The sequence below is a fragment of the Lagopus leucura genome, unplaced genomic scaffold, assembly GCF_019238085.1.
Source record: "Lagopus leucura isolate 7727_CA_CO unplaced genomic scaffold, USGS_WTPT01 Super-Scaffold_100001, whole genome shotgun sequence".
Taxonomy (NCBI): Eukaryota; Metazoa; Chordata; class Aves; order Galliformes; family Phasianidae; genus Lagopus; species Lagopus leucura.
The window spans coordinates 94,598,377-94,624,869 of NW_024962262.1; the positions used below are offsets into that span (position 1 = coordinate 94,598,377).

At 44.7% G+C, this 26,493-nt stretch overlaps 2 protein-coding genes across 11 annotated transcripts in view; one reads left to right on the plus strand and one right to left on the minus strand.

Annotated features, from left to right (window-relative positions):
• The window catches only part of COL8A1 (collagen type VIII alpha 1 chain), an 85,255-nt gene extending 71,935 nt beyond the window's left edge, over positions 1-13,320 (plus strand). For both annotated transcript variants that reach the window (XM_042867503.1, XM_042867504.1), the window contains 2 exons: positions 8,263-8,578; positions 9,973-13,320. In XM_042867503.1, the coding sequence (XP_042723437.1) occupies positions 8,266-8,578; positions 9,973-11,879 (2,220 nt within the window). In that variant the 5' untranslated portion in view covers positions 8,263-8,265 and the 3' untranslated portion in view covers positions 11,880-13,320. The remainder of the gene's footprint in view (positions 1-8,262; positions 8,579-9,972) is intronic.
• Positions 13,321-17,310: 3,990 nt separating this feature from the next.
• Positions 17,311-26,493, minus strand: part of ST3GAL6 (ST3 beta-galactoside alpha-2,3-sialyltransferase 6) — a 42,856-nt gene continuing 33,673 nt past the window's right edge. For 8 of the 9 annotated variants that reach the window (XM_042866674.1, XM_042866677.1, XM_042866675.1 and 5 more), the window contains 4 exons: positions 25,310-25,496; positions 24,081-24,218; positions 20,564-20,716; positions 17,311-19,048 (listed from right to left, as the gene is read on the minus strand). In XM_042866674.1, the coding sequence (XP_042722608.1) occupies positions 18,968-19,048; positions 20,564-20,716; positions 24,081-24,218; positions 25,310-25,496 (559 nt within the window). In that variant the 3' untranslated portion in view covers positions 17,311-18,967. The remainder of the gene's footprint in view (positions 19,049-20,563; positions 20,717-24,080; positions 24,219-25,309; positions 25,497-26,493) is intronic. The other variant, XM_042866672.1, reaches the window with a different exon arrangement.

Sequence of the window (26,493 nt, forward strand, 5' to 3'; positions counted from 1 at the left end):
TGGGCAACCTGTTCAGTGCATCACCACCCTCTGAGTGAAAAACTTCCTCCTAATATCTAAGCTAAACGTCCCGTCTCAGTTTAAAACCATTCCCTCTTATCCTGTTGTTATCTACCCTCATAAACAGCCATTCCCCCTCCTGTTTATACGCTCCCTTCAAGTACTGGAAGATCACAATGAAGTCTCCCCTAAGCCTTCCCTTTTCCAAGCTAAACAATCCCATTTCCCTCCAGCTTCCCTCACAGGAGAGGTGCTCCAGCCCTCTGATCATCTTAGTGGCCCTCCTCTGGACCTGCCCTAAGAGTTCCATACCCTTCCTGTACTGGAGGCCCCAAGCCTGGATGCAGTGCTGCAGATGGGATCTCACAAAAGCTGAGCACAGGGGGACAGTCACCTCCCTCTTCTTGCTGGGATATAGCCTGGGATATAGTTGGCCTTCAAGGCTTCATTCAAAAAAGATTGTACCCAGAATTAGACACTCAGTGAGATTTCATGATGTTGACACCTTTTTAGGGGTTAATGACGCCTATTTGGACCACTGAAAAACACTCAAACTTAATCAGCATCAACGTGCGACACCAAAAAAGAGAAGGGGAGGAGAGTTACAGGCCTAAACTTATAAGAAACCCATTTTGTCACTGATAACAGAGACTAAACCACACCCCATTTTTTACACATACAGACAGGCTTTCCTAAATGCACTGAGAGCTGCCAGCTTGTAACAGGCTACCCCTCTAAGCAGTCTTCTCAGAGTCACGAGAGAAAATCTTGAACCAGTCTATGTTATATATGCATGTGGCCTGAGCTGAGCCTTGCTGGCCTCTCTAGGAATCAATGCACCTCCACAAAGAATGTATTTTGATTTTCCTACTTTTAGTACAATACTTCCATTAGTAAAAGTTCTCTGAGAGTAAAACCAGCAGATATCCCTGAGACTCTTTGCCTTTTATATTTGGGTGAAGATTCAGGTCACATTTAGTTCAATTTAATTGCCAGAGCTGGCAGCAGCCTCCTGCTTCCATTCTGCCTACTCACACACCTGATGCAATGGGACAATTCACCCCTTCACTTCAGAACCAGCCCTCAGAATAGGACTGGCATCAGATCTGCAGTTAGCTCAGCTGGGGCACCTGTTGGAGCCCTATCAGCTGCAGCTGGCTGAACAGAAAGGCACCAAACTGCAAAACTCTTTCACCTATTACAGTGAGTACAATTTACAGCAGGACTGCTAGAGAGATTGTCTTGTATTAAAACACTGAAATACTAAGAAACACCTTGCAGATAACCACAATTTGGGGAACTTTCCCTGCATGTTATTAGCACAACCTCATGAGGGATGGAGTAAAACTAAGAGCAGCTTAAAAGCCAGATTGTTTTGTGGCCAGTAATGCTTTGTAGCCAGTTATGGTGTGAGATGCAGCCCAGGTTGGGCACTGCACCAGGAAGGTTACCAGAGCTGATCAGCACACAGACAGCACTGGGATTTGATCACTATGTGTGTGTGGCTGCCGTATGGGGCAATGGCCTGGCCAGTATTGAAGGTGTCTCCATCGAAGCCATCTGACCAAGACTGCAGGCAAATGGCCCAGAAGAGAGCATTAGACAGAGGATTCAAGCACATGATGCACGGCAGGAAAATGTATTCAAAGGCAGGTCTTTGCTAAATCCAACTCATAATTAATACTAATCCCATAATTACAGTCACATGCTGTTATGCTAACATTCCCCTAAGTTGGTCCTCTCTCCAGGTATACAGAGAAGACTGAGGACAGTACAGTTAGGTCTACACAGCCTCGCTTCCCCTTCCCATCTGCTGCTTCCAATCACAGGACGTGCTTTCACACACAGTGCACACAGAACTATCTGCAGGTAGGCAAATATGTATGTAGCTACAGACACACACACATGAATGTAAGTTGTTTGAAAGTAGGAAAGGGGTCACTTAAAGGGTGCCATTTCCATCCAGACAGCCAGCTCACTATGCAGGCTGAGCACATGCACAAATCTGCTTGGAAGAAGATTGGAGCAGAATGGTTGCTTCATCTTTGGAAATGGATTTACAAATGAATAAATGGAAATATCCCCAGGCACTGAGAGAAAAGATCATGTAATTGCCATGAAGCAAAAGGCAGCTTATAGATGATTATCTGTTATTAAGATTAAGCCATTTACTGAGATGTTTTCACGCTTCTCCAGGAAAGCAACTTCAGGCATCATTTTGATTTAAAAAGACAGAAATAGCATCTGCCACGTATTGAGTATTCCCCACTCACAGCAAGTTTATGCATGTGTGCATTTAAAAATGTTTATTGTGACAATCCGTGGTATGACTGTCCTAGATTTACTAAATACCACATGGTAATCAGCTGCAGTTCGCAGACCTTCAGCAAAATGATTTAATTTATTTTGAACGTACTGAACAATAGCTGTTTCTCAGTTACCCTAACAGAGCACAAACACTCAACACTATTTTGACTCCTCAGAGGGGGCAGTGAAAAGGAGGGAGGCAAAAAAGAAACAAACCTGATCTTTGTGGGGGAATCTCACGGGGGACAAAAATACAGTACTACATTCAACAAACACCAGTTTGCTATGATTGGTCTTCCCTGCTGAGTACTCAGGCCCTTCAGCAAGGTAAACTCTTCACCCACAAGAACCAGGCGTTGTCCCCAGTAACACCAAGCATTGTCAGAAGCAAAATGGTGCAGGATACTCCAAGCCTGGCACAAAAGATCTATTTCCTCCTGGCAGCACAATGGATGGGGTCACTTCCCCACCTCCCTTATTCTCTCTATTGCCAAAAATAAGGTTTAAGATTAAATTGGTAGAGCGAGTCTAAATTGATGTTCTGGAGGTTTGAGGGGAATTTTTGTGCCAAGCTGCATTTTGTTGCCCTTACTTCCTGTTTACATGTGGGTTGTGACTGAACATTCAAAAAGAAACTTTAAATTAGAGGTTTAATTAGTTTGATTGCAAATGTGAAAACATCTGTCCAAATGACATTAAACATTGTTTGGCACAGAAAGGCAGAGAAGTGCTTCACCTTCGAATGGTAAAGCACATATTATGGCATCCTAAGCACTAAGCAAACAAAATTATTTGGCAAGCAGAAGGCTGTCAGTCTTTCCTGCCCCTGAAAATACAAGTCGTCACTAAAATTCAACCTCTGTGCAGTACAGTGCATCCCCAAATCCCTTCAGAAAGTATTCAGTGATGGACAAATTACTCCTCAAAGGCACTAAGGACTAATGATGCAGATTAATTTTATCTGAGATTAGGTTTTGAAATCAAGTCTGAAAACTGCAGACATCAATGTGCTAGGAAGGACACTGCTCAAATCACGTACAGGTTGCCATGATGCTTCCAAGAATGAGGACCCCATGTACTCGACTCTTCATAAATAAAGGCACGTCCCACTGGCAGTCACCTCAGCCACTCCCTGGTACTGAGCAATCACCCTATCTAAAGCTCTGATGGCTGCTCTTGTCACTTTGTGATGCGTTTCTCAGAAGAAAGCTAGCTAGGTGGAGGTATCCAGGTGCTCACAGGTGTAACCCAGAGGTTTAAGGAACAAAGTCACACAACATGGTAGCAGTATAGGTTTTTTTTGTTACTGATGTAACACCAGAAATGAAAACAGAAAGCAAATGGCTACCACCTGTAGCGAGCCTCTTTTTGGCTCAGCACCAGCTGCCACTTACCTCTGCCTCTGAGCTGGGAGCCAGGGGGGTCCTTGGGGAGGGCTGCCATGCCTCTGAACCTGCCAGCACCCTGCCACACAGCTGTGCTACTCCTCACTCTGAAGCATGTTAATGGCTGCTTCTGTGGCTTTCTGCTGTCCCTGAGTTCCTCTGTAGACAGGGAGAGACTTGAGTGAGGTTCAGGAGGCCCCAGGTGGGACTGGAACTCCCAGTTCCCAAGACAGGAGCCATCCCTGAGTACACCACTGTAAATATTTTGTAATGTGATAAGTTATCAAGGATAATCCTAAAGTAGCTACAAGTTCCTAACCATTCTTGATCTCAAGCCAAAAACACTGTAGAGAATGTAGCTTTTTGGCAACAAATATTTTTGGTAGCTCTCCTCTGGGTGCAAACCACGCAGAGACATCAGGACGCCTCCTCCTTTGTGAGTTTTCCAGCAGTCATGTCCACATGGCAATCTGAGCACAGACAGCCCATGCCCTTGGTGCAGTGGGGAGCAGGTCCCCGCAGCTCCCCCACGGAAAGGACCTGAGGGCAGAAGAGTTCAGGTCACTGTGATACACTCCTCATGTCTCGTGCAGTTTTGAGAAACCCAGCAGCTCAAAAGCAGTATCTTGGCAATTTAAAACAGTAGAACTAGCCTTTGGGCAAATGTCCTACAAATCGTGAGACACTGGTAAATTATATGTAACCCAAAAATTGATTGCAAAGCAGTCATTTGCCTGTAACAAATGACTAATCAAGGTCTGATTTCCACTCTTTGCAAGACCACCTATGATTTCAAGTCTAGACGGGCATCACTCTTTCCATACATTCTTCACCCAATTAAGCTAAACAGCCATTATTTCTTCACACTAATATAAGAATTATGAGTGCTGGTACATTTTGTTTTGTCTTCGGTTTCTGCTGACAAACACAAACAGCCTAAGGGAGGTCCCCAGCTTTCTCAGGAGAAAAGCTCTACCAAAGAGATTCTTGAGAAATGTTCTCACTTGAGCTTTGCCTGTAAAAATGCATTTTTTTTCCATGGACTCCCTCACCCACAGATTGATCCACATGCATTCACACACAAGCAGTTAAACATTGTGGCTTGGGATAATTTTCCTTTGCCTTCCAGTTGCTTGCCCCACCCTAGGTAAAGCAAAATATTTACAATCTGAATGACAGGAGCAAAATGATGTCCCTGACTGCATCTGTTAGAGAGGCAGACATATGCTTGGCTGTGCATGGGACGCAGCAGCTTTTTCTCCCTCTTTCTTCAGACATTCAAACAGTTTAGGCAAATTTTTGCTTACTTCAAGTCTTTGGCTTCTCTAAATGTGCATGCACACACGGATTCACTTGCCATAAACATGTAGACACATTCTACTAGCCCAGGAAAATCCCTTTCCAAAGTCAGCTTATCACTCTGCTGACAGATAATTTTGAAAGCACATTGGATCATACTGTGTTTGGAGGTCATCCCAAAATTGCTGATATGGGTGAAGGGTGTGGAGAACCCTACACTTTGGCTGCATCTTCAGCATGCATTTTTTTCTTCCTGTCTCTGATATTGTCCTTAAACTGTGCTGCTGCTGTCAAAATCTCCTTTTGCTATTCATAAGCTCCAATGGACCTAACCAACAGTTAGGATCTACACACTTACCTAAAAACCAAGACAAGGTCTTCAGCAGCTTCTAGGTACTTAAAGACTCTAATAGCTTCCTAGCAGCTGAGAGGCATTTTGCAGTAGCAGTCAAACACACGGTTTCATCATGCTCATCGAGGCTAATTTTGCCTGACCCTTTCTCCTGTGGGAGCTGCATGGCCATCAACCAGCACTGCCCCTTCCCAGGTTCCTGCAGTGGATCCAAGACCCCAACAGCATGCGTGAGGCTGCCCGGGAGACACTGACCTCCTCCCACAGCAATGTCAGCCAAGGCCCATTGGGCCCAAGGTCACTCAGTAAATACACCCCCTACTTTCCACTCCACAGCCACTGGCCCCAGCCAAAGTCAATAGATAAGAAACAATCTGTCATTTCCAAGCCACGCTGTTTTGGTTACGATGAGTCAAAAAGACTTGAAAGGAAACACAGATGTAATGAGGTCACCTCATTTCTGGAGCCTTCCTATCCATCAAAGCTCTGGCTGGATTGCCCTCAGAATTTCCACGCACGCGGGCACATAAAAGCACCTCATGTGTGCGCAGTCGTGCCTGCAGGTGCACTGCGAGAGGTTTGGTGTGGCCAGGTATGGCAAGCAGAGAGGTTCAGTTCCCTCTACACTGTGGACTGGTGCCTCCCCATAAGAATTTACTTCAATTATTTCAAATGGCTCCCACTTGCACACCAAAACCACATCTTGCAATAAGAACAAAAAGAAAAATTAAGTCCAAAGGAATTTTACCTATTTCCCTCTCCACTGATTCCACCATCTTTTTTTTTTTTTTTTTTTTTGAAAGAAAAAAATAAAAAAATTGGCCACCAGAACAGCAAAGTAGCCAAAACACTAATTTAATAACCTCCTTCTTCCAAATCCGCCCTGCCCTTCATACTTGCAGGTTTCAACAACAGTCTCAAATTATCCCGCACCTTGTACTGCTTTTCTTCAAAAGCTCGCATGGCGATTTTCCCATCACACGAGTAGAGCAGACCTCGACACAGCTCTCCAGCAACACAGAGTGCTCCCTGCACACTGAGCCGGCGTTACCCCAAGAACGTCTCTCTGGGCCACGGGTGCAGCTCAAGCTTCCAGACGAGCCCCAGCCGCTTCCCCGGTGCATGCTGGGCTTGCACGCGGCCTAAGCCCCATGGCCAAAGCATTCAGCTGCCGGCACGGCGCCTGGGACTGAGCTGCACCACAACCCCAAAGCCTCTGCGCTCCCCTTTCCTCGCCACGCGGCCGTTGCTGCGCGGGAAGAGAGCGCGGAGGGCAGCCGCGAGACGCCCGCTCCACCTAGCGTTAGTTCGCCTGTACTTCGCTTCTTCTTCGGCTTGTTTGCCCTCCATTCTGACTTCCGTGGCTTGCTTTGCCTGTTTAGGATCGTTACTGAAAATATTAACGTTCTGCTGGTTGTTTTAATGACAGCAGTGTCAACATCGACAGAAAGAAAAGCCTCCTGAAGAGCAGAAATAGGGAAATGGCAGAATCACAACTCATAGTCATAGGAGTTGGAAGGGTCTTCTAGAGGTTACTGAGTCCAATCCCACTGCTAAAACATCCTGTGCATCCTACAGGCTGTACCTGTGCAGGATGCACAGCAAAGTGTCTGGACAGGGCTAGAATATCTCCAGAGGAGACTCCACCATCTCTCTGGCAGCCTGTGCCACTGCTCCGTCACCTTCACAGTACAGAAGTCCTTCACAGTGTTTGTATGGAACTTCCCGAGTTCCAGATGCACTGTTGCTCCTTGTCCTGCCACTGGGCACCAATGAAAAAAGCCTGGCCCCATCCATTTGACTCCTGCACTTACAGTGCTGAGATACCGCCTCCACCTTCTCCAGACAGAAGAGTCCCAGGTCTCTCAGTGTTTCCTCATAAGTGAGATGCTCCAGGTCCCTCATCATCTCTGTTACCCTCCACTGGACTCTTTCTATGAGATTCCTGTCTTTCTTAAAACAGGGAGCCCAGAACTGGACACGGTATTCCAGGATGTGGCCTTACCAGGGCAGAACAGAGGGGGAGGATCACCTCCTTCAACCTGGTGGCCACACTCATGTAATGCATCTCAGGATACCATTGGCCTTCTTGGCTACAAGGTCACACTGCTGGCTCATGACCAACCTGTTGTCAGCCAGGACCTCCAGGTCCTTCTTGGCAAAGCTTTTCTTCAGCACATCAGCTCCTAACTTGTACAGATGCATGCAGTTATTCCTCCACAGGTGCAAGACTACACTTGTCTTGTTGAATCTCATTAGGTTCCTCTCTGCCCAACTCTCCAGCGTGTCCAGGTCTTGTTGAATGGCAGCACAGCCTTCTGGTGTGTCAGCTGCTCCTCCAAGCTTTATATAAACAGCAAACTTGGCAGACTTCATCCATTCATTCAGATTGCTCATGAAGATGTTGAACAATACCAGACTCAACACTGACCCCTGGGAAACACTGCTAGTTACAGGCCTCCAACCAGGCTATGTGACACTGACAGCCCTCTGAGTGCTGCCAGTCAGACACTTCTCAATCCACCTCACTGTCCACTCATCTATCCCGCATTTTCTAAGTTTCATTACAAAGATGTTGCAGGAGACAGTGCCAGACCTTGCTAAAGTCAAGGTACGCAACATCCATTGCTCTCCTGTCATACACCCAACTGATGATTACATCCTTGTTTCCTACACAGTTTTAAATTACCCCTCCTCAGTAATAATGACATATTAATCACCACTGAAAGATTAGATTTCAGAGGAAGTGAAGGATAATGTTCTACAAAAAGAGCAGGCCCTTCTCCAAATGCAAATTAACAGAGAACTCAGAGCAGGAGCAAAATGTGAGAATTAAGCAAGATGTCACTACATGGTCCAAAGCCTTCATAACAGCTGAAAACAATCTCTGCCAACTGATTTTTTTCTGTTTTCCTACAGGTGATGGCCGTGCTGCTCATTCCCACACAGCTGTTGGCAGTGGCTCTTGCTATTTCCCTGCAGCTGGTAAAGTCCACTCATGGTGGTGTCTACTATGGAATCAAGCAGCTGCCGCCCCAGGTGCCCCAGTACCAAGCCCTCGGACAACAAGTACCTCACATGCCGCTGGGCAAGGAAGGCATCCCAATGCAGCACATGGGCAAGGAGGTGCCCCACATGCAGTATGGCAAGGAGTACCCCCACCTGCCTCAGTACATGAAGGAGGTTCCCCAGGTGCCAATGCTTGGCAAAGACATGGGTGCCAAGAAAGAAAAAGGTAGGCAGGTCCCTCATCAGCCTGGCCCTGTCACACTCTGCACATCAGTGTTTGCCCCTGGGTGAGTGGGCTGCTGTCAGCTGGATGTGGCATACATTTGCTTTTTTGATTCTCTAAGTCATCTTTCTGTCGATTATCTATGGGACTGAAGTGCTGAACACACAGGACTTACTACACAGTCCTGCACCTACAAGTGTTTTCAGTATTCAGTAAAGAAAGTTTGGAAAATATGAGGATACTTAAGAAAGCAACAAAAAACATCCAAACTAGCAATGCCCACACAACCCTTTTGGAGACAGCATGTGTCTGTGCGACCTCAGCTGGTTAATGCTTTGTGTTTTAAAAGTTCAGAGTAACAACAGTCTCCACTGGCTTCAGTGGCAGAGGGAGGATTTCAGGGTCTATTTCTGGAGTATCTGAACAAGAATAACTCTGCGGTAAAACCAAACCATCTTGTGAGCAAAGGACATTTTCTGTGTGCATAAAACTCAAAACATGCAGAGAGAGGGTTTTCCCCTCCTAAAGAACAGTTAGATCTCTTGCCCCGAAACCTCTTCTTTCATTGAACCTCAAACTCTCACTTTATATTCTCACATTATTCTTCTCACGTTACAGAACAAAAAAGCAACCAGACACCAGCACAACTGCTCCCATGTGGCACCACCTTCACCTGAAATGCTGCATGATCACATACACAAATAAAAACGTGGTTTGGGATAATATAAAGCATTTTATGAAGTGTTTCAAGGGAGCTCTAATTAGCCATATCTATGCCAAAAACTTTTGAGAGCTTAGCAATGCTGAGTGAGGCTGCAGGTTTCCAGTAATATCTTAAAGGAAGCTAAAGCCTTGGTGTTGGCAGTCATACCAACACATAAATTTCTTACTGATACAACTTTATTGTATTGATCTCGCTAATGTAAGCCCTCCCAGCAACAGTACTCTGATGCCAAAACTACTACTACACAATCACACCACACAGCTTCTGCGTCCTTCTGAAAGTTAGTTACTCACAAGTTAGTCTACAGTAATACAGGAGAAAAGTCAGATTTCTCTGCTTAATATTGTACACATGGAAAATGCTATTAAATGGCTCTTATGTGAAAAAAAAAAAAAGCAAACAGAGAGGATGCAAAACAATTCTTTCATATAAACAGAAACACAAGTTGGAAGTAAGCAAAACAGCAAGAACATCTTCTTAATTGCAAACATCAGCCAGTAATTTTCTGGACTTTTCCAGCTACCACAAAACCAAGAGGTACCATATGAAGCAGGCTCAGTTCAAAATTGCCTTTGTGTTTTTCAACTGTTGTGAATTGTACATCGTACAACCATCATTCGATTCATACAATTCACACTCCTACCTTCTCCTTTTTCTTTCTTCTCCTACACAGAAATACCCATGCGCAGCTTAAGGGGTGAGCAAGGCCCCCCTGGTGAGCCTGGACCAAGAGGACCACCAGGGCCACCAGGATTGCCAGGTCATGGAGTGCCAGGAGCCAAAGGAAAACCGGGTCCGCAAGGATATCCAGGAATTGGGAAGCCGGGTTTGCCAGGGATGCCTGGGAAGCCAGGGGTGATGGGACCACCTGGACCAAGAGGGGAGATGGGGCCGAAAGGAGAGGTTGGGCCCATGGGGATACCGGGGCCACAGGGACCACCAGGACCTCATGGACTCCCAGGAATAGGGAAAGCGGGTGCTCCGGGGCTGCAGGGACAGCCAGGACCAAAGGGTGAGCCTGGGATGAAAGGTCCCCCAGGGGTCCCTGGGATCCCTGGTCCAAAAGGGGAGAAGGGTGTTGGGATCCCGGGTTTGCCAGGGCTGAAGGGCCCACCTGGGCTGCCTGGTCCCCCTGGCCCTGTGGGTCTGCCAGGGGTGGGGAAGCCAGGTATGGTGGGGTTCCCTGGCCCTCAGGGCCCTGTGGGCAAGCCTGGTCCCCCAGGTGAGCTGGGGCTGCAGGGGCCTCCGGGTGTCCCTGGGATGCAAGGACCTCCTGGCCTGCCTGGTGTTGGCAAACCCGGCCAAGATGGCATCCCTGGTCAGCCAGGTTTCCCAGGTGGCAAAGGGGAGCAAGGCTTGCCAGGCTTGCCAGGCCCTCCAGGTCTCCCTGGGGTTGGTAAGCCAGGCTTTCCAGGCCCCAAAGGTGAGCGTGGGGTAGGTGGCCTGCCTGGTCCTCTGGGGCCCAAGGGGGAGAAAGGCCATGCAGGGCCGCCGGGCATGGGGGGGCCACCAGGGGAGCCTGGCCAACCAGGCCTGCCGGGCATCATGGGCCCTCCAGGTGCTGTTGGTTTCCCAGGACCCAAAGGAGAAGGCGGCGCTGTGGGGCCACCAGGACCGGTGGGCCCCAAAGGCGAACCAGGCCTGCAGGGGTTCCCAGGGAAGCCAGGCTTTCCTGGGGAAGTGGGAGCTCCAGGGCTGAGGGGGCTGCCAGGCCCTACTGGGCCCAAGGGAGAAGCAGGGCACAAGGGCTTGCCGGGGCTACCAGGTGTCCCGGGGCTGGTGGGGCCAAAGGGTGAGCCGGGGCTGCCTGGTGCCCAGGGCCTTCAGGGCCCCTCAGGCATCCCAGGCATTGCAGGGCCCAGTGGCCCTATCGGCCCCCCAGGGCTGCCAGGGGCCAAGGGGGAGCCTGGCCAACCCGGTCCTCCTGGCTTTCCTGGCGTGGGAAAACCTGGAGCTGCAGGGCTGCAAGGCCCTCCAGGGAAGCCTGGGGCACTTGGTCCCCCCGGCCAGCCAGGTCTCCAGGGGCCTCCCGGTCCCCCTGGGCCACCTGGACCCCCAGTAATCATCCCCCCGACTCCACCGGCTGCGGGACAGTACCTGCCCGAGGTAGGACCAGGAATAGATGGCCTCAAGCCCCCCTATGGCTATGCAGGCAAGAAGGGCAAGGCCGGCGGCGCTGTCTACGAGATGCCTGCGTTCACAGCAGAGCTCCTCACTCCCTTCCCCCGAGTCGGTGTGCCCGTGAAGTTTGACAAGCTCCTCTACAACGGCCGTCAAAACTACAACCCTGCAACAGGGATCTTTACCTGTGAGATCCCCGGGATCTACTACTTTGCCTACCATGTTCACTGTAAAGGTGCTAGCGTCTGGGTGGCTTTGTTCAAGAACAACGAGCCACTGATGTACACCTACGATGAGTACAAGAAGGGCTTCCTGGACCAAGCCTCTGGGAGTGCTGTTGTTCAGCTGATGCACGGAGACAAGGTTTATGTTCAGATGCCATCCGAGCAGGCAGCAGGACTCTATGCTGGGCAATACGTTCACTCATCTTTTTCAGGATATTTATTGTATCCCATGTAAAACAAAAACCAGACACACACACACACACACACACATTCACAAATCTAAGCCTTTCTTCTCTGCTTCAAACTCTTATACCACAAAAGATGCATTTAATGACCGTTTTGGACCATTCTGTTAAAAAGAAAATACAAAGTTTAACATGCACAGCTAGATATAAAAAAAAAAAAAAAGCGTGGTGAACATATTTAAAGGCGTGTATCAGGTTCATAAACAGTTGTTTCGTACCCAAGGGGGACATATTAGCTGTACATTATATATTTCTGTGATGCCGTGCTTCATTTCATCACAATAATGCAATATTAAGGTTCAAATCAGTTTTTGTCACTCACTCCTGCTGTGTATTTGACTGATGCATTGATCACAGTTATGAGATGAAAAACAGTGACTGAAAACAGAGTAGGTCAGTCTCCAATTACATGGAAAAAAATGAGTGGCTTTTTATTTGTTTGGGGGGATTTTGGTGGTGGTGGGTTTTTTTCAACAGCAGGGCTGCCTGACAAGCGGAGGTTCTCTTACTGGAGAGCTTTCCTTCTCTTCCCTTTATGTAAGATATACCTACAGGTTCGTTTTTGTTCTTCCTAAGCAATTTGTTTATTATGGAAAAAGAATACTGACAGCAGAACCGTTCCCTGAGAGCTTTCTCCAGGGGTCTCTGGATTCAGCACACCGCTTTACTCCAGCAGGCACTGGGTTCACCCCCAAACACCACAACACCTTCAAAAAGCCTCCATCTGTACTCGCACCGTTGAAGCAGATGCGGTAGATCAGAGCAAATGTAAGGACTTCACTGTTTGCATTATGCCACGTGATTAAGACATCATAGCCGACACATGGCAATGCAGCAGGGTGGTATAAATTAGCATGGATTCCCATATTCGTGCTAAAAACCTGCAGTCTGTCCAGCTTGCAAAAGGGCACACATATTCTGCCTCTCAGCCAAAATGGAATCAGTTTACTCTTCCATGACTAGGCAAAGCAGAAGTAGCTCTGTTTGCTAACTAACTAACTCATCGCCTGAGATCAACCAGTAACCTTACCCGCAATGCTGATCACACAAATTCATCCGTGAATTTCGTTTTATCTAACGGCTGATTTCCAATCCCTATTTATATGTTACCAATTGTCTAGGAGAATCCGCAGGCCTCAAATCTTTTCTGTATCTGGGAAAAGCGACTTTTATGCAAGAACTGTCTGTTCATCAATGGTGCTAATCTCACCTCAAGAGTAGTAATTTAAAAAACGACAGTGTCCTTCTCTGTGTTTCCCTGTACAGTGCTGCACATCACACACTTACGTTAAGAGTTGCTCCTCACTTCCTCCATGTCTTAGCTAACGCTACTGCTTTTGATTCAAAAATGAACTAGATTTTTCATGCAGAACTAAAATTGGATTTAACTGGCATTACTGTTATTTAAATACAGAGTTTAATGCAGTCTGACATTGACTAAGGACTCCAGTGATATAATGTGGTGCTTTATCTCAGAAATTTTATGGAACGTTGGCAGGAACAGACGGACAGCTTACCAGCCACTGGTGACTTCGGTATGTTTCCAGAATATATGAGATATGTCAAAAGCAAATAATTTTGTATTTAAAATTTTTGTACTGATTTGAAAAAAAAAAAAATATCTTATTAAATATCTTTAAAAAAAAAAAGAAAGAAAGAAAAAGAAAAATGGATCCTCTCTTCATTAAGCAAAGTCGTTAGAAGGAACATTCAACCCATCAACTTCATGTACCAGGCCACAAGGACTGATTTCCTCCAGCTCCCTTGTGGTGGCATGGCTGGCTCAGCACACAGCAAGGTTGAAGTGGGACAGCACAGTGAAGGTCTGCCACTGAAAAAGGCACAGGGGTAAGAAAGGAGGGGAGCTGAGAGATTGGATATATGTGGGATGGGCTGGTAGGTGCTGTACTCAGCCAAAAAGTCAACGTTGGCTGTGGGATGCCAGGCTAAGAGATGTGTGCTACATTCCTACGGTGTGGAAACAACTTTTCACACTCCATCCACGTCCCCTCATCCTGTTGTTCACTCATGGCAACAAGCTGGTGCGAAAGTGGCAACTAATTTCTCACTGATCTAGTTCAGTGATAAACTGCAGTTCCACTGCAGAGAGTAAGTTACAGCCCAGGGTGTGCCACCCCAACCTCGCTTCAAGACGAGCATTTCCTCCATCCTTAAAGGGCACTACCAACATGAATACGCTAAATACCCACCACTTGTGGCAGGAAACTGCTTTTTGAACCGCCCTGAAGATGCTGGCATAGCAGGGGAGGGAAAAAAAAGGAGTGGAACATTGCAATCAGTACCCAATCCCTTCCTATCCCTTCCTAGTACCCTGTGTCTTTCATCACACACCATCTTCTTAGTTAACTGTCTTTCATTTTAGCATTCTCCTGAAAGAACCAAGTAAGATAAGATCAGAAAGCCATGAAGCAGTTTCAAGAGGATGTTTGTCTTGATCTTACCCACTAATACCATGTCCAGTTTTGCTGTTAATCAGTCCAGAGCAATATTTCTACCTGCAGCACAGCTTGGTGTAACCAAGGCTCAAGCATTTTAAGCTCTGTTTGCCCTTCTAACCACAAAGGTTTGTTCTGAAACGTGATACCACATCTGAGAAGGCTGTATTTACTTTACACAGAGCTAATAATGGGATTGGGCATAAACAGCACAGACCTTGCCAAAAAAAAAAAAAAAAAAAAAAAACGAAAAAAAAACCAACTTGAAAGTAACATCTTAACACCATTTATTCACAGATAAATAATTGCTTTCCATCCGTAGCATTCAAAATTTCACTTGAAACATCCATAAGAAAGCCTTCAAAACACAGTTGACACTTTAAAGGCACATAAACTTGAGACAAATTGCAAATAAAATAATGAAGTACTAACCTATATCAGAAACAGACGTTGAGCTTTGCATGGTCTTAAGATCAGGCTCCGCTTAGAAGTGACAGTACTTTATTACCTGCACTGCTAAAAAAAGAATCCTGGCACAGGAAACAAGAGGTACCATACACTCACTGATCAATAAACACAAAAGCTGTGATTCTGTGTTGTTCTCAACAAGCAGCCATGAGAAATGTGATTTAGCTGAATCTGTTAGGCACTGTCCAGTTCATATTCAGTGCAATAATTTGTGACCTTCCTTATCTAGTAACTCAGTGTTTCCTTTAATTATTACAGTAAAGATACTGGCAAAAACAAACAGGCTCCCTAAGGGTCTGGGCCAAACAGAACTTGGGCTGATGGATGTTATCCAGCTTGCTACTTGTGTGTACTTCGGTACTTCAGAGTGAGGTCTTTCTAACGGTGCAGCATTTTGTAGGGCTAGCAGATAAAACACAGGAGCATCTCTGCTGCAAGATGCTGCTGGTGTGAGCTTCAGTCCACTGCTGGGGAAGAGGAAGAGAAGAAGCAGTGGTGAAACCATCTGACTTTGCAATAGATTCAGAAAGAAACTTCACAGGGTACTCATACCTGTGGAGACACGCTACTACACACACAAAAATAGGGGTTGAGCACCTTGGGATTCACAATTTGACAGCTTCTCCACTGATGATGTAATCAAAGTAATGGGCAGCTTTCAAAGGAAAATTTCAGTGCAGAAACCTTGCCTTTGGAAAGGCAAAAAATAAGAAGTATTTGAGGTATGCATTGTAGCCCTTCTGTTATTATATAACAAAATTTTAAAGCCCTAAGGCCAACCTTTGATATTACATGCTACCATTGAAAACGTGACCCAGATAAAATAGGCACCACAATCTGCAGACATTATTGACCAAGTAAATACATTAATTCCTGCCCTCAAGAAGTCCACATAGAAGTCTGTTCTCAAGGCAGAATAGCAGAAGTGGCCATGTGAGGTGGTATGACACTGACAAAGCAGGGCCAGTATACACAGAACCCTTCTAAAACATTTAAGGGAGAAAACCAATGAAAACCAATTAGCTCACTGCTAATTGCTGAAGATAAAAGCTGCTGGACTGCCAGCTGTCCTTTTTTAAAAAAAAACAGTGCCTACTGTTTATCAGTACTATCAAATCTTGCTTCATGCCCAAGCAAACACGCCTGGCTCTGAATATGGCAGAGTCCCCCTGCCATGACAGCAGCCTCAGCCCATGTGGACTCAGTGTTCCTGCAGGAGAGAGAGATGTGGGCAGAAAGCATGCACAGGAGTACTGCCTAATTATCGGAAGGAGAAAGTCATGAACAAGGGAAGACTCACGGAGGAGAAATAAAAAAACAGCAGCTGATAGGGATAAATGCCTGCAGGCAGCATTTTGAGCACATTTACAATATCCAGTGTCAGAAAAGAAGCTTAGAGAGACCATAACAGCGATGTGATTAAAAATGAGAATAAAGGAGACTACTGTAAGTAAAAAATGAATTTGGGAACACCATCTGTTTGCTATGAAGTCCTTTTTACCAGCTATTTTGTCTGTCCTCAGCATAGTGAGACTCCTGCAAGGACTTCTGTGCAAAGAAAGCTCAGCACTGCCAGCTGCATGAAACACCTTTCCTTGCCCTTTTGTTTTCTTGTGGATTTGCCGTCAGTAGTCTGAATCAGTGCAGGGCTGGTGCTGCATAGTCATGAACACTTTCTAAGTGACTGAGGTAAACATGAGGCATAGATGCTGACAGAGCTAAAGGCAGCGTCACTGTTTTCTGGTGCAGAACTCCACCTTTTTCTGTTCAGATTTTTAAGTAAGACCACTTCTGCTACTTTATCACAGAATCACAGAATGGCCTGGGTTGAAAAGGACCACAATGATCATCTGGTTTCACCCCCCCCCTGCTGTGTGCAGGGTTGCCAACCAGCAGACCAGGCTGCCCAGAGCCACATCCAGCCTGGCCTTGAATGCCTCCAGGGATGGGGCATCCACAGCCTCCTTGGGCAACCTGTTCAGTCCGTCACCACCCTCTGAGTGAAAAACTTCCTCCCGATATCCAACCTAAACTTTCCTGTCTCAGTTTAAGACCATTCCCCCCATTTCCTATCACTATCCACCCTTGTAAACAGCCATTCCCCCTCCTGCTTATACACTCCCTTCAATTACTTCTGGTTTCCTCCACTCCTGCAGCAGAGGTACCTGACCTGATCCTCCAGCATGCTCCTTCTGCCCCTGCTGCCACCTGCACACAGCTGTTTGAGGGGCCCCTCCATGCAGAAGCACCATCATGGCTGAACTACCACCTCCTCGTGCCACACTGGGATGCACATTTTTATGACATCTGCAGTTATTTTAAATATGTCCCATTTGCTTGAAATTGAACAGAAGCCAGGAGTCACTAGGTAAAAACAGCGTACAACAGCACAAGCCACCTTTTCTTTGGCAGTGGCTTGCCTCCAAAGTCACACTGCACTGAGCAGCTGCCAAGTGGCAGAGCCAAGGAGCTAGAGAAGCTATCAGGATTTTTTTTAAATCACCAATTGCACTCTGCAAGAGAAATAAGAAAAAGATATGATGGCTCTTCAGTCACTCCAGTGCTTACTCCTCTACACTGCTGCAGCAAAGGAACTGGGATCAGTACTCTTGCAATGCTCAGCTCCTGAAAAAGACAACACTGTGCTCAGGACCTGCTAGAGGCTTGAGATCATATTGTAATTGCTTGTACTGGTTCCAGATGTACTACATCTTTGTGTCTTTTTATTAAAAAGCAACAAATTTTTTCTATCCACTTCGAAGACTTTTTTGAAACAGATTTTAGTGTTTTCTTCAGGTACGATCAGTAGATAAATATAAAGATCTTCCCAAAAAAGCCTGACTCTATAAAAAGATATATAAATAGATCCTGTGAAAGATTCAGAATGGAATTCTACTTGTTCTTTCATTTTAAAAGTTGTCAAGTACATTCCCAGGCAAATACAACTTATTTGGTAGAGTGTCTGAAACAAATCAATACAGGAAACACAATCTTCCCAATAAATGTCTCCATTAAACTCCCATATAAATGCCCACTGATTTAGCTCAGCCACATCATTTAAACCTCGAGAGATGTAAACGGTAGCCAAACAGTAATTCAGCTGATGCAGTCTTACAGTGTCCAGTACATTCTGCTGCTGAAGACAGGAACATTTATTGTTCGTACTTATGCATGTCAGAGTTGTAAATGCTTTGCAGCATGCGAGAAAGAGGATTACAGTTGGAAAAATATATTGTCATTCTTGCAGGAGAACAGAAAGACATACTAGATTCTATCCTGAAGTCTGGAAATCCAAAAACCTGTGCCTCTAAGGTTAAACTCAAGTGTGAACATCTCTGTCTGAGCTCACATTCCTGTTGTCATTTGGGGGAAGCAAGAGACACAAGCAGTCGAGACAAAGCTTCAGTCTTCAAACTCCCTCTATTCTAAGAGAAGTCAAAAACCGTAAAATTTATTGGAAGCACAGCACAGGTCATATGTTTTTTTCCATAAACTGGTACAACATGAGCATTGTCAATGCCAGCATCTCCAGTAAACAGACCAAAGGGTCTTCACCTTTGGCACACACAGACAGCAGTTCAGAGTTGATGACCAGTGCAGGTTGTGGCTTCTTCACAGAAGATGGATGTCCTCTGCTCAGGAGGAGGGCAGATTGAAATCTGTACGTTTGCATGTTTCCCCTTCTCCCAAACACACAGTAATGACTTGAAGGCATCGCTTGTAAAGCCACTTTCGTATTACAAGATTCAAGCATTGACATCCATCCACTACTTGAATAGTTGTCTCAGTCTCTTAACAGTGTAATCCTTTTGGAGGACATTAGAAAAGAAGGTATTCCAGAGAAGTAACCATTTGGAAAAAAGTTCTTGCTGATAAATAAGCAATGTGAATCACATTTTTATACATCCCTGATACTTTCAGCTGAAAGTTTTGTGTTTTTCCCATTAAATAGCTTCACAGAAATTCAGTTAGCTCAGCTTGGAATAGTCCATTATCCTCTGGCTTAGAAGAAGCTTCTGCCTTATGAGGTTTCCGTGCTGTTTTTCAACAGTAAACAGTTATGTTGCACTTAAAAAATAAAAATGTCATACAAAAAATAAAACATTTTGAAATCTTGAAAATAGTGATTATTCTTCATATTTTCCATCCAGCTTTCACGTCAAATTGACCACAAAGTTCTTGTCTATAAGCTTCTTCAAGAATTTCTGCTCAGCGCTGATGTCATGGTATTCATTCTAAGGAGATGTGAGGGAATAATCATCATTAAAAAATTAAATACAACGTATTACCAGAAATATCACCTCATTGCTCATTCCTCCTAAATTCCCATGAAAGAAGATGCTAAGAGCTGGGGAAAAGACTTCCTAGTATTGGCTGTGCTATGGCCTTCCAAGAAAACAGATAAGTGACCCCACAGCTCAAAACTAGACTAGACTTTCTATTAGGACACAAACCAAACTGATAAGGAAATGGTCTCATGGACATCCTTCCTTTACCAGCTCTCCCACCTCATCTCTGCGCTCAGAGGCAACAGCTGCTTAACCACTTTTGCAACACAAGCAATCAGAAAACAAGTAGCTCTCAAAGCTCAAACACAGTTCTCAAAGTGTGCTCACTTGCAGCTTCAACATGTACTGCCAGTCAGCTTTCCAGCAAGCCAAAACTAACTCATTTTTAGTGCTCTATCATGCAGGATCCTGAATACATAAGAGATCACTGAGTAACCTGAGGACAGCACAAGGAAACCCAGAAGGCCTCCACTGCAGACAGCAGAGAATGCAAAGAACCTGGTACATCAGGTTAGCTTACTGAAAATCACCTGCAGAGAGGAACCTCAAATTAAAGGTGAGCTCAGTGTCAAAGAAAAAACAGTTTTGAGCAGAGGGTACCTAGGACTCCCCAGAGAGATACGATGTCCTATGGATGTTGCCTCATCCTTCCTCTTCAGAAGAGGGAGGAGGAGATAAAATAGGTCCCACATGGAATCAGTGTACCACACTGGGTGTGCATGTGTAAGAGGAAACTGCTCACACTGAGGTAAAGGGTCGAGATGAAGATGCTTGGAGTACAGAGAAGAAGGCATGAGAAGAGACAAAAACCAGAGACATAGCTGTAGCAAAGCCCTTCTCTGCAGGAGCAAGAGGCTTTGCTGATGTCTGCCAGCCTCCTGCTGCTTCCTCCTCTGGTGAGCTGTGGCTTCTCCCTGCTGGAAGTCGTTCCTTCTCCTATCCCTTTTTACGAGCTGCTTTTCTGCTTTTCATTTCTGAAATTCATCTCTCTTCCTAACTGCAAGCTTATAGGTCTTTCACTCCTTCCTTTATTTTTCAATTTTTTTATTAAAGAAACTTCTGTGATCTGTGATCATTGTGATCACTTTTGCAAGTAGCTGCCAAAGAAAAAGAATGGAAATGTGAACAGTGCCTACTCATGTTCTAACGGTGCTAGCAAATATGCCTTTGTAGACGAGAGCTGTGCAGCCATCATTAAAGGAAAACAACACACAAATGGACAAATTAACACAGATACGCTACAGAATAAAGTGTAGCTTGAGGGACACAAATATTATTATCCACATTTTTCAGAAGCAACAGCAGAGGTTAAGAGACATTAAGCTATAAAAACGCATGAGCAGCAGAGAAGATGGGAAGCCTTTCCAACCTGCAGTTCCTTTTATCTAACTGCATTGCCTTCCTCACTTGCCAGCTGTATTTCCCTAAGCATGCCCCTCAGCATAAACAAATGTGCGTTACCTGCATCATCTGAGACATTGTTTCGTTGCCATAGTAGTGCAAAGAACTGTTCCTGTCAGTGAAGTCATATTTGAAGCCCGCCAGGTGAACTTCATGACAGATATGAAATGCTAGTGTAATGGCAATTAGCCCCGTTGTTGGATGCTTGGGTTTCTAAAACAAAACACAAACAACATGCATACATAAACAACTAGCAGCTTCACATGAATAGCAAAGATAAGAAAAAAGGCAGTCAGTATCAGGGAACCAAGCTCTTCTGCAGACATTTGGCTTTGTATTTGGACCCCCTACTGCCTCCTAAGGAGTATGGTGCTGCCTGCAGCAATTCCATGGCAAGTATACTTGTCAGGTCAGCATCACGTTGGCTTCTCTGGTTTCTAACAAGGGCTGAGCACGCACCGTGGCCTTCCCTCAGTAGAGGAATCGGCAAAGTCTCTCCATCATTCTGCTCAGAAACCCACTTTCATGAAATTGGCTTGACCTCAACGCATTGCAGAACATGTCTCCTCCATTAACTTTGACTGAATTGTCAGATGCTTTCATACATTTCTAGGTGTTGGAGATCCAGACAAACATGATACACTTCAAATCTTCACACTGCCAAACTAAAGAACATGAATGTTATTGCTGCATTAAGTTGGCTACATTTCAACTTTTTCAGAGCAGTGAAATTCCTGAGGAACAGCTTTAGACCTTCCCACACTATTTCCATTAGAGGAAAGTAAACTGTAGATAAAACTGCTCATGTTTCCCTACAGTTGATAGCTCAGAAGTAAATGCAACATAAAACGTCAAGAGCAGGTGATAAACAAGTGATTCAACTGCTTAAAAATAGAAGTATCTAGCTGAAAATGTACACTTCTTATAAGAGACCAGAGAACAACTCATTGCAACTGTCTTATTCTGCAATAACATACATGATTGTTCTAGCAGTAGCTAAAATAAAGAGGAATTAAATTAGGCAGGATTTGTACAATGAAGTGATCTGTCATTAGATTACAGCTGATGAATTTTAGAGGAGAAACTCCCCAGAAATGGACAAAATGTTCAGGCAGACATGCCTGGTTTAGCTAAAACAAAAGAGGCATTGGCACGGGCTGTCTAAGGAGGTGGTGGAATCACCATCCCTGGAGGTGTTCAAGAGCCATGTAGATGTGGCACTGAGGAACATGGAACATGGTTAGTGGGCATGGTTGAGATGGGCTGATGGTTGGACAAGATGATCTTGGAGGTCATTTCCAACCTTAATGATCCTGAATTCTGTGAATTCAGAGACCAAATGAGCTGAACACTTCCAGTAGTTGCAGTCAAACTCCAGCTGAGAAAAAAAAAAAAAATCACATCCTGTTTTCAACTTTTACTCAAGGCTCAGTTTATTTGCCTCCGAAAACAAAGCACACAAACCAGAAGTGGGAAATTCTGGGTGGAGAAAGAGTAGATGTATTCTGTGAGAAAAAGTATTTATTTCTGCTGTATGATATAGAAACAAAACCCTTGGAAAAAAAACCAAACACATTACTAACATCAATTCTGCAAGCCTAATTAAAATCACAATATTGGACTATCATATTTTATGTTATTTTGGGGGGGGGGGGGGTGCACTTGTTATGCCTTCTGTTATGACAATAACATCAAATTAAAATACACACCATTGCCCACGGGTCCTGCCAAACAGAACAGCCTTCCAAAAGGGGCCAGTAGCATAACATTGTGGTGCACTTATCAGTACCCCAAAATTATTACAGGAATGTTACATGTCAGGAATACTGCTAGTTGGAAATCTCAGGAATATCACCAGCTGCAAACTAACTCTCTTCACCTCTGGCTACCATAAGCATACAGCTCAGAAGAATACACTAATGAAAATCAAAACTGCTTTTAAAATATACTGTCATGCTTTAAGCATGATTTTTTGTTCAACCAAACCTCAGAGAAACCCTTGAACATGGCAAAGGAAGAAGCCTTGATCAAGCAAACTGATTTTCTGCAGATTCTGCTAAGCAGAACTGCTGCCACTTAAGTGTTCCTAGCATGCCCTAGAAATATCCTGGCATACAATGGTGTTTGTTCACATCCGATTTTACAGTTGTTTTTCCTGGCTCAGTTAACACCATCATAGTTACTAATAGAGAATTGCTTGCTGGACTGGGCAGAAATGCACAAACAAGGAAAATAATTTTGGCTTAATGGAAATGCAGCAACAGCAGGGAAAGTAACAACTGTCTATGGTATCTCCTCCAGGCAGAGGGGGCTGAAGCACAGGACAGCAAAGGCAGTACCACACAGACATGCTACACAACACACCTCTGTGAAATGACAAAACTGAGGACTTGAACACAGCTATTGCTGCCACCTGGGATGAGAGGCTCCAAAACCCCAAAGGATGGAGCAAGGGGATACAGAGGAGGCAGAAAGGGGAACTACGTCCTACCATGGACATAGACTGCTCCAGCTCTGAGCAGGAGAGGAGCAGAAAGCATGCCCTTTGTTCAAAGGGACAGAGCAGCCTGCACTTTGCATTAGCTCTGGAACATCACACACATCTGCTTGGCTCACTGACAGCACCGATCCTACTTTTACTCACACTGACAGGGGAGCTTTATGTAAACTAACAGAATGGATTTCTGAAGCCACAAATGCCATGGACGTATTGGGCCCTTGAGGAGACTGATCGACCTCCAGCTTCTGGGTTGCCCTCTTCTTATCCTCAACTGAAAAACTAAAATGCCAAGAAGCCCTGGAAAGCATCTTGTAGATTACTCCACAAATTGTCAGAAGTTCCCACACTTGTCAGGTAATCTTGATGAAGCATCTCTGTGTAATGACCATGACCCCAGGGAACAGCACTCATACAAGCATCTGTATTACATAGCGTATGGTCAGTCACGACTACACAAATGAGCTCTCCAGCCTGAAGCCTTAACTTTCATCCAAAACATCCTCCAGCCAGATGATAAGAGATAAGATTTAAATGTATTTTTTATATCCAAATTCTTAATTTACCCATTACAATGTTTGGCATCAAATCACTGAGTAACAAGAATGCAGTTAGATACGTGCCATTAACGTGGGGCTGTTTCCCTGCCCACCCTCAGCAGAACAAAACTGCAGCAGTGTTAGAATTACAGGCTCTCCTTGCCTTTTTGTTGGTGGTTTCATTCTGTTTTTAAATAAGAAAAACAATCCCTTCATTTAGTAACTCAGAACTCTTTAATATTTCTAGAGTCTCCACAGATCCACCATGTTCCAATACCTGCCTGGTTTCCCCTATTTTGTAAAAGGAATTATCTGTCTACAATGTTGTCTCATTTAATACTAGTGATTGACTCCATAAGAGAGATTTAGCACACAAGACTAGCTATTTTCTCAACTTAGTCTTTTTGTCTCTGAGCATCACCTAAACCCAAGCTAATGTAATATGATCCTGAATTGATATTTTAATGGTGTGCTACAATGAAGAAATAATTACTTTTTTGGATGCATGCCGCTTTTACAGGCAAAAACAAGGAAAGCTTACCTCTTTTTTGGGAAATCTTGTTGGGAAACGAAGCCAATCATAAGCTGTTTTTCTGGTGATGCTAGGATCAAGAATCCTGATTTGATTAGATTTGTATATCATGTTCAGAGCTGGTTTCTTCCAAAAGCCTTTAGCACTCTGCAACGGATAAATAAATACATGTTATTTACTGCTATTTTTAACAGTTGATTTTGTTTTTGTTGCAACTCTGATTCTAACCAAAGCAAAATCTAAAGGTAGGTGTTTGAGGAAGAAGAAAAACAGTGAACCTTCAAGAACTCAAAGATATACACCAAAACTGTACTCTTGCAACAGGATCACCTCCTGCAGCAGTAGAGGCTGGGCTGGTTGGCTGGCTTTGCAGAAATGTCCATGGTGGACAACAACACACACCATCACCATGCCCTGGAGGTAATAAATGCTCACTGTATACTTGGCTCCTTTAACAAAAGCATAGGGAGCAACAGAGAGAAGCAATCATTCTCAAGTACTGCACCTGCCTGTGGTCTCACAAACAGCCTTTTAGACTGCCCACAGTAACAGCATAAGAGAACACTGATCAGGGGCAAGCTCAGTACAGGAGGCCAGAGTGCACAACATGCAATGCGAGAAGGGTATGAGGAGGGTTTGTTCAGCTCATCTTCCAATAAGTGGTAGAGGTTTACAAGAGGGGAAAAAAAAGAAAAGGAAAAAAAAAAAAAAAGAGACAGGACCAGACAGATCCTGAATGCTCATTGCTCAAGAGAAATCCTTTCTGCAAGAGTAGTGCAGCACTGAAAGAGAGATTGTCAAAATATCCCTGGAAATAATCAAACCTTTTCTGGACAAAGCCCTCAGAAACAGGTATGGCTTTGAACTTCGTCCCATTTTATTTGAGCAGGGGTTTGGTCTCAAGACTTCCAAGAGAGGTCCCTGTTAACATTATTCTGCAATTTCACCAAGTGCACAGGATAAAATAACATAGGAAACAGCTGGAGCATTTGTGTTAGAATATGAAGCAGTGCTAGAAGAGAATTAAAAGAAATTTCCAAGAACACTGCTTTGGGGTGAAGAACTGATTAAATGTGGGAGTGAGAAAGGATAGAGGCATACGAGGGAAAGGGAAACTGAGCAGACTTGACAGATGCAGTACGGTCCCCAGCCAGGAGAGCTAAGGTTAAAAGCAAACCAAGTACCTCACAGGAGAGATACATGGCAAGCTGAGCGCAAAAATGTGTAATTACACTCACTATTTTCTGACCGCCTAATATCTCCCAAAGCCACTTTAAATCACGTGGTTTGAAGACGATAATAACAACAGTAGTATTTGGGTCGTAGTGGATTGGATCTGAAAAGATGGATTCTGGGTAGGAAAGGCGGAAAGTCGTCCTTCTCCCAACATCCTCTTCGTAGCCTATAACAGGGCCATTATTCATTCTGGAAAGAACAGAGACACAGAAATGGCAATGACTACTCCAGACACGCATCCTTTCTGTGCAGCGGTTGGCACACACGCAAGTCTGCAAGGCAGGCAGCACGTCCAGGTGTGCAAGGGTTTATTGCCCTGGCTTTCACTTATCACGTTACATGGCAGATGAGCAGTTATCAGGTGCCTCCTGCACTCACCTGCTAACCCAGCAGGATCAAGAACACACGGGAGCACAGCCAAGGTGGTTTAGAGTACAACTGTACGATTGCTTATCGTATGTCACTCAAACAAAAGACCTTCTGATTTTGTCTCAAGCACAGCAACTGAAGATGATCTAGGAGAATACCTGGCTTGGAGAATTACTGACCGCTCCATCCATAATATTAGATGGCTTGAGAGGCAATTCAAGAATGTTTTAATACTTTTCACTATCTACATGGCAACAGCAATTATGACTGTATACCTGACACTCATTCATCTTTGTTTATAGCTTTTCCCCCCCTCCCCCCTTCAAAAAAATACCTGCACAGCTGCCACTGCTTTGAAATACAGCAGATTAGTAAAGCAGGAGGCAGGTGGGTAAAGTCTCTTTTGCTCTGAGGTGCCAAAGAGGCTGTGTTTAACTCTTTATCTTGTAGATTTTGCTTGGTGGCTGCATTGCATACTCTTTGGAGCGCACAGGCACAGTTTCTCTACACCCCATTCCTGCCAATACAACTCACTGCTCACAATAGGAGGTGTGCTGCTTGGGAGCAAATGTTTACAAAACAAGGCATGTAGACAAGGCAACACTTCAAAGTTTTAATCAGAACATGTTTTAAATACAGAACATAAACACCACTTTTTTGTTCGTTCACAGTAAACAAATAGGTAATGTAATTCCAAAGCAGTTTTGGCTTTAGAAATAACTGCTTTAAAGTGTGTAACACTGGCATATATGGATTTCTATTCTAAGAAGAGTAGAGGCATCTAAGGGGAGCTTTTAAATTGAAGAATTAAATCCAA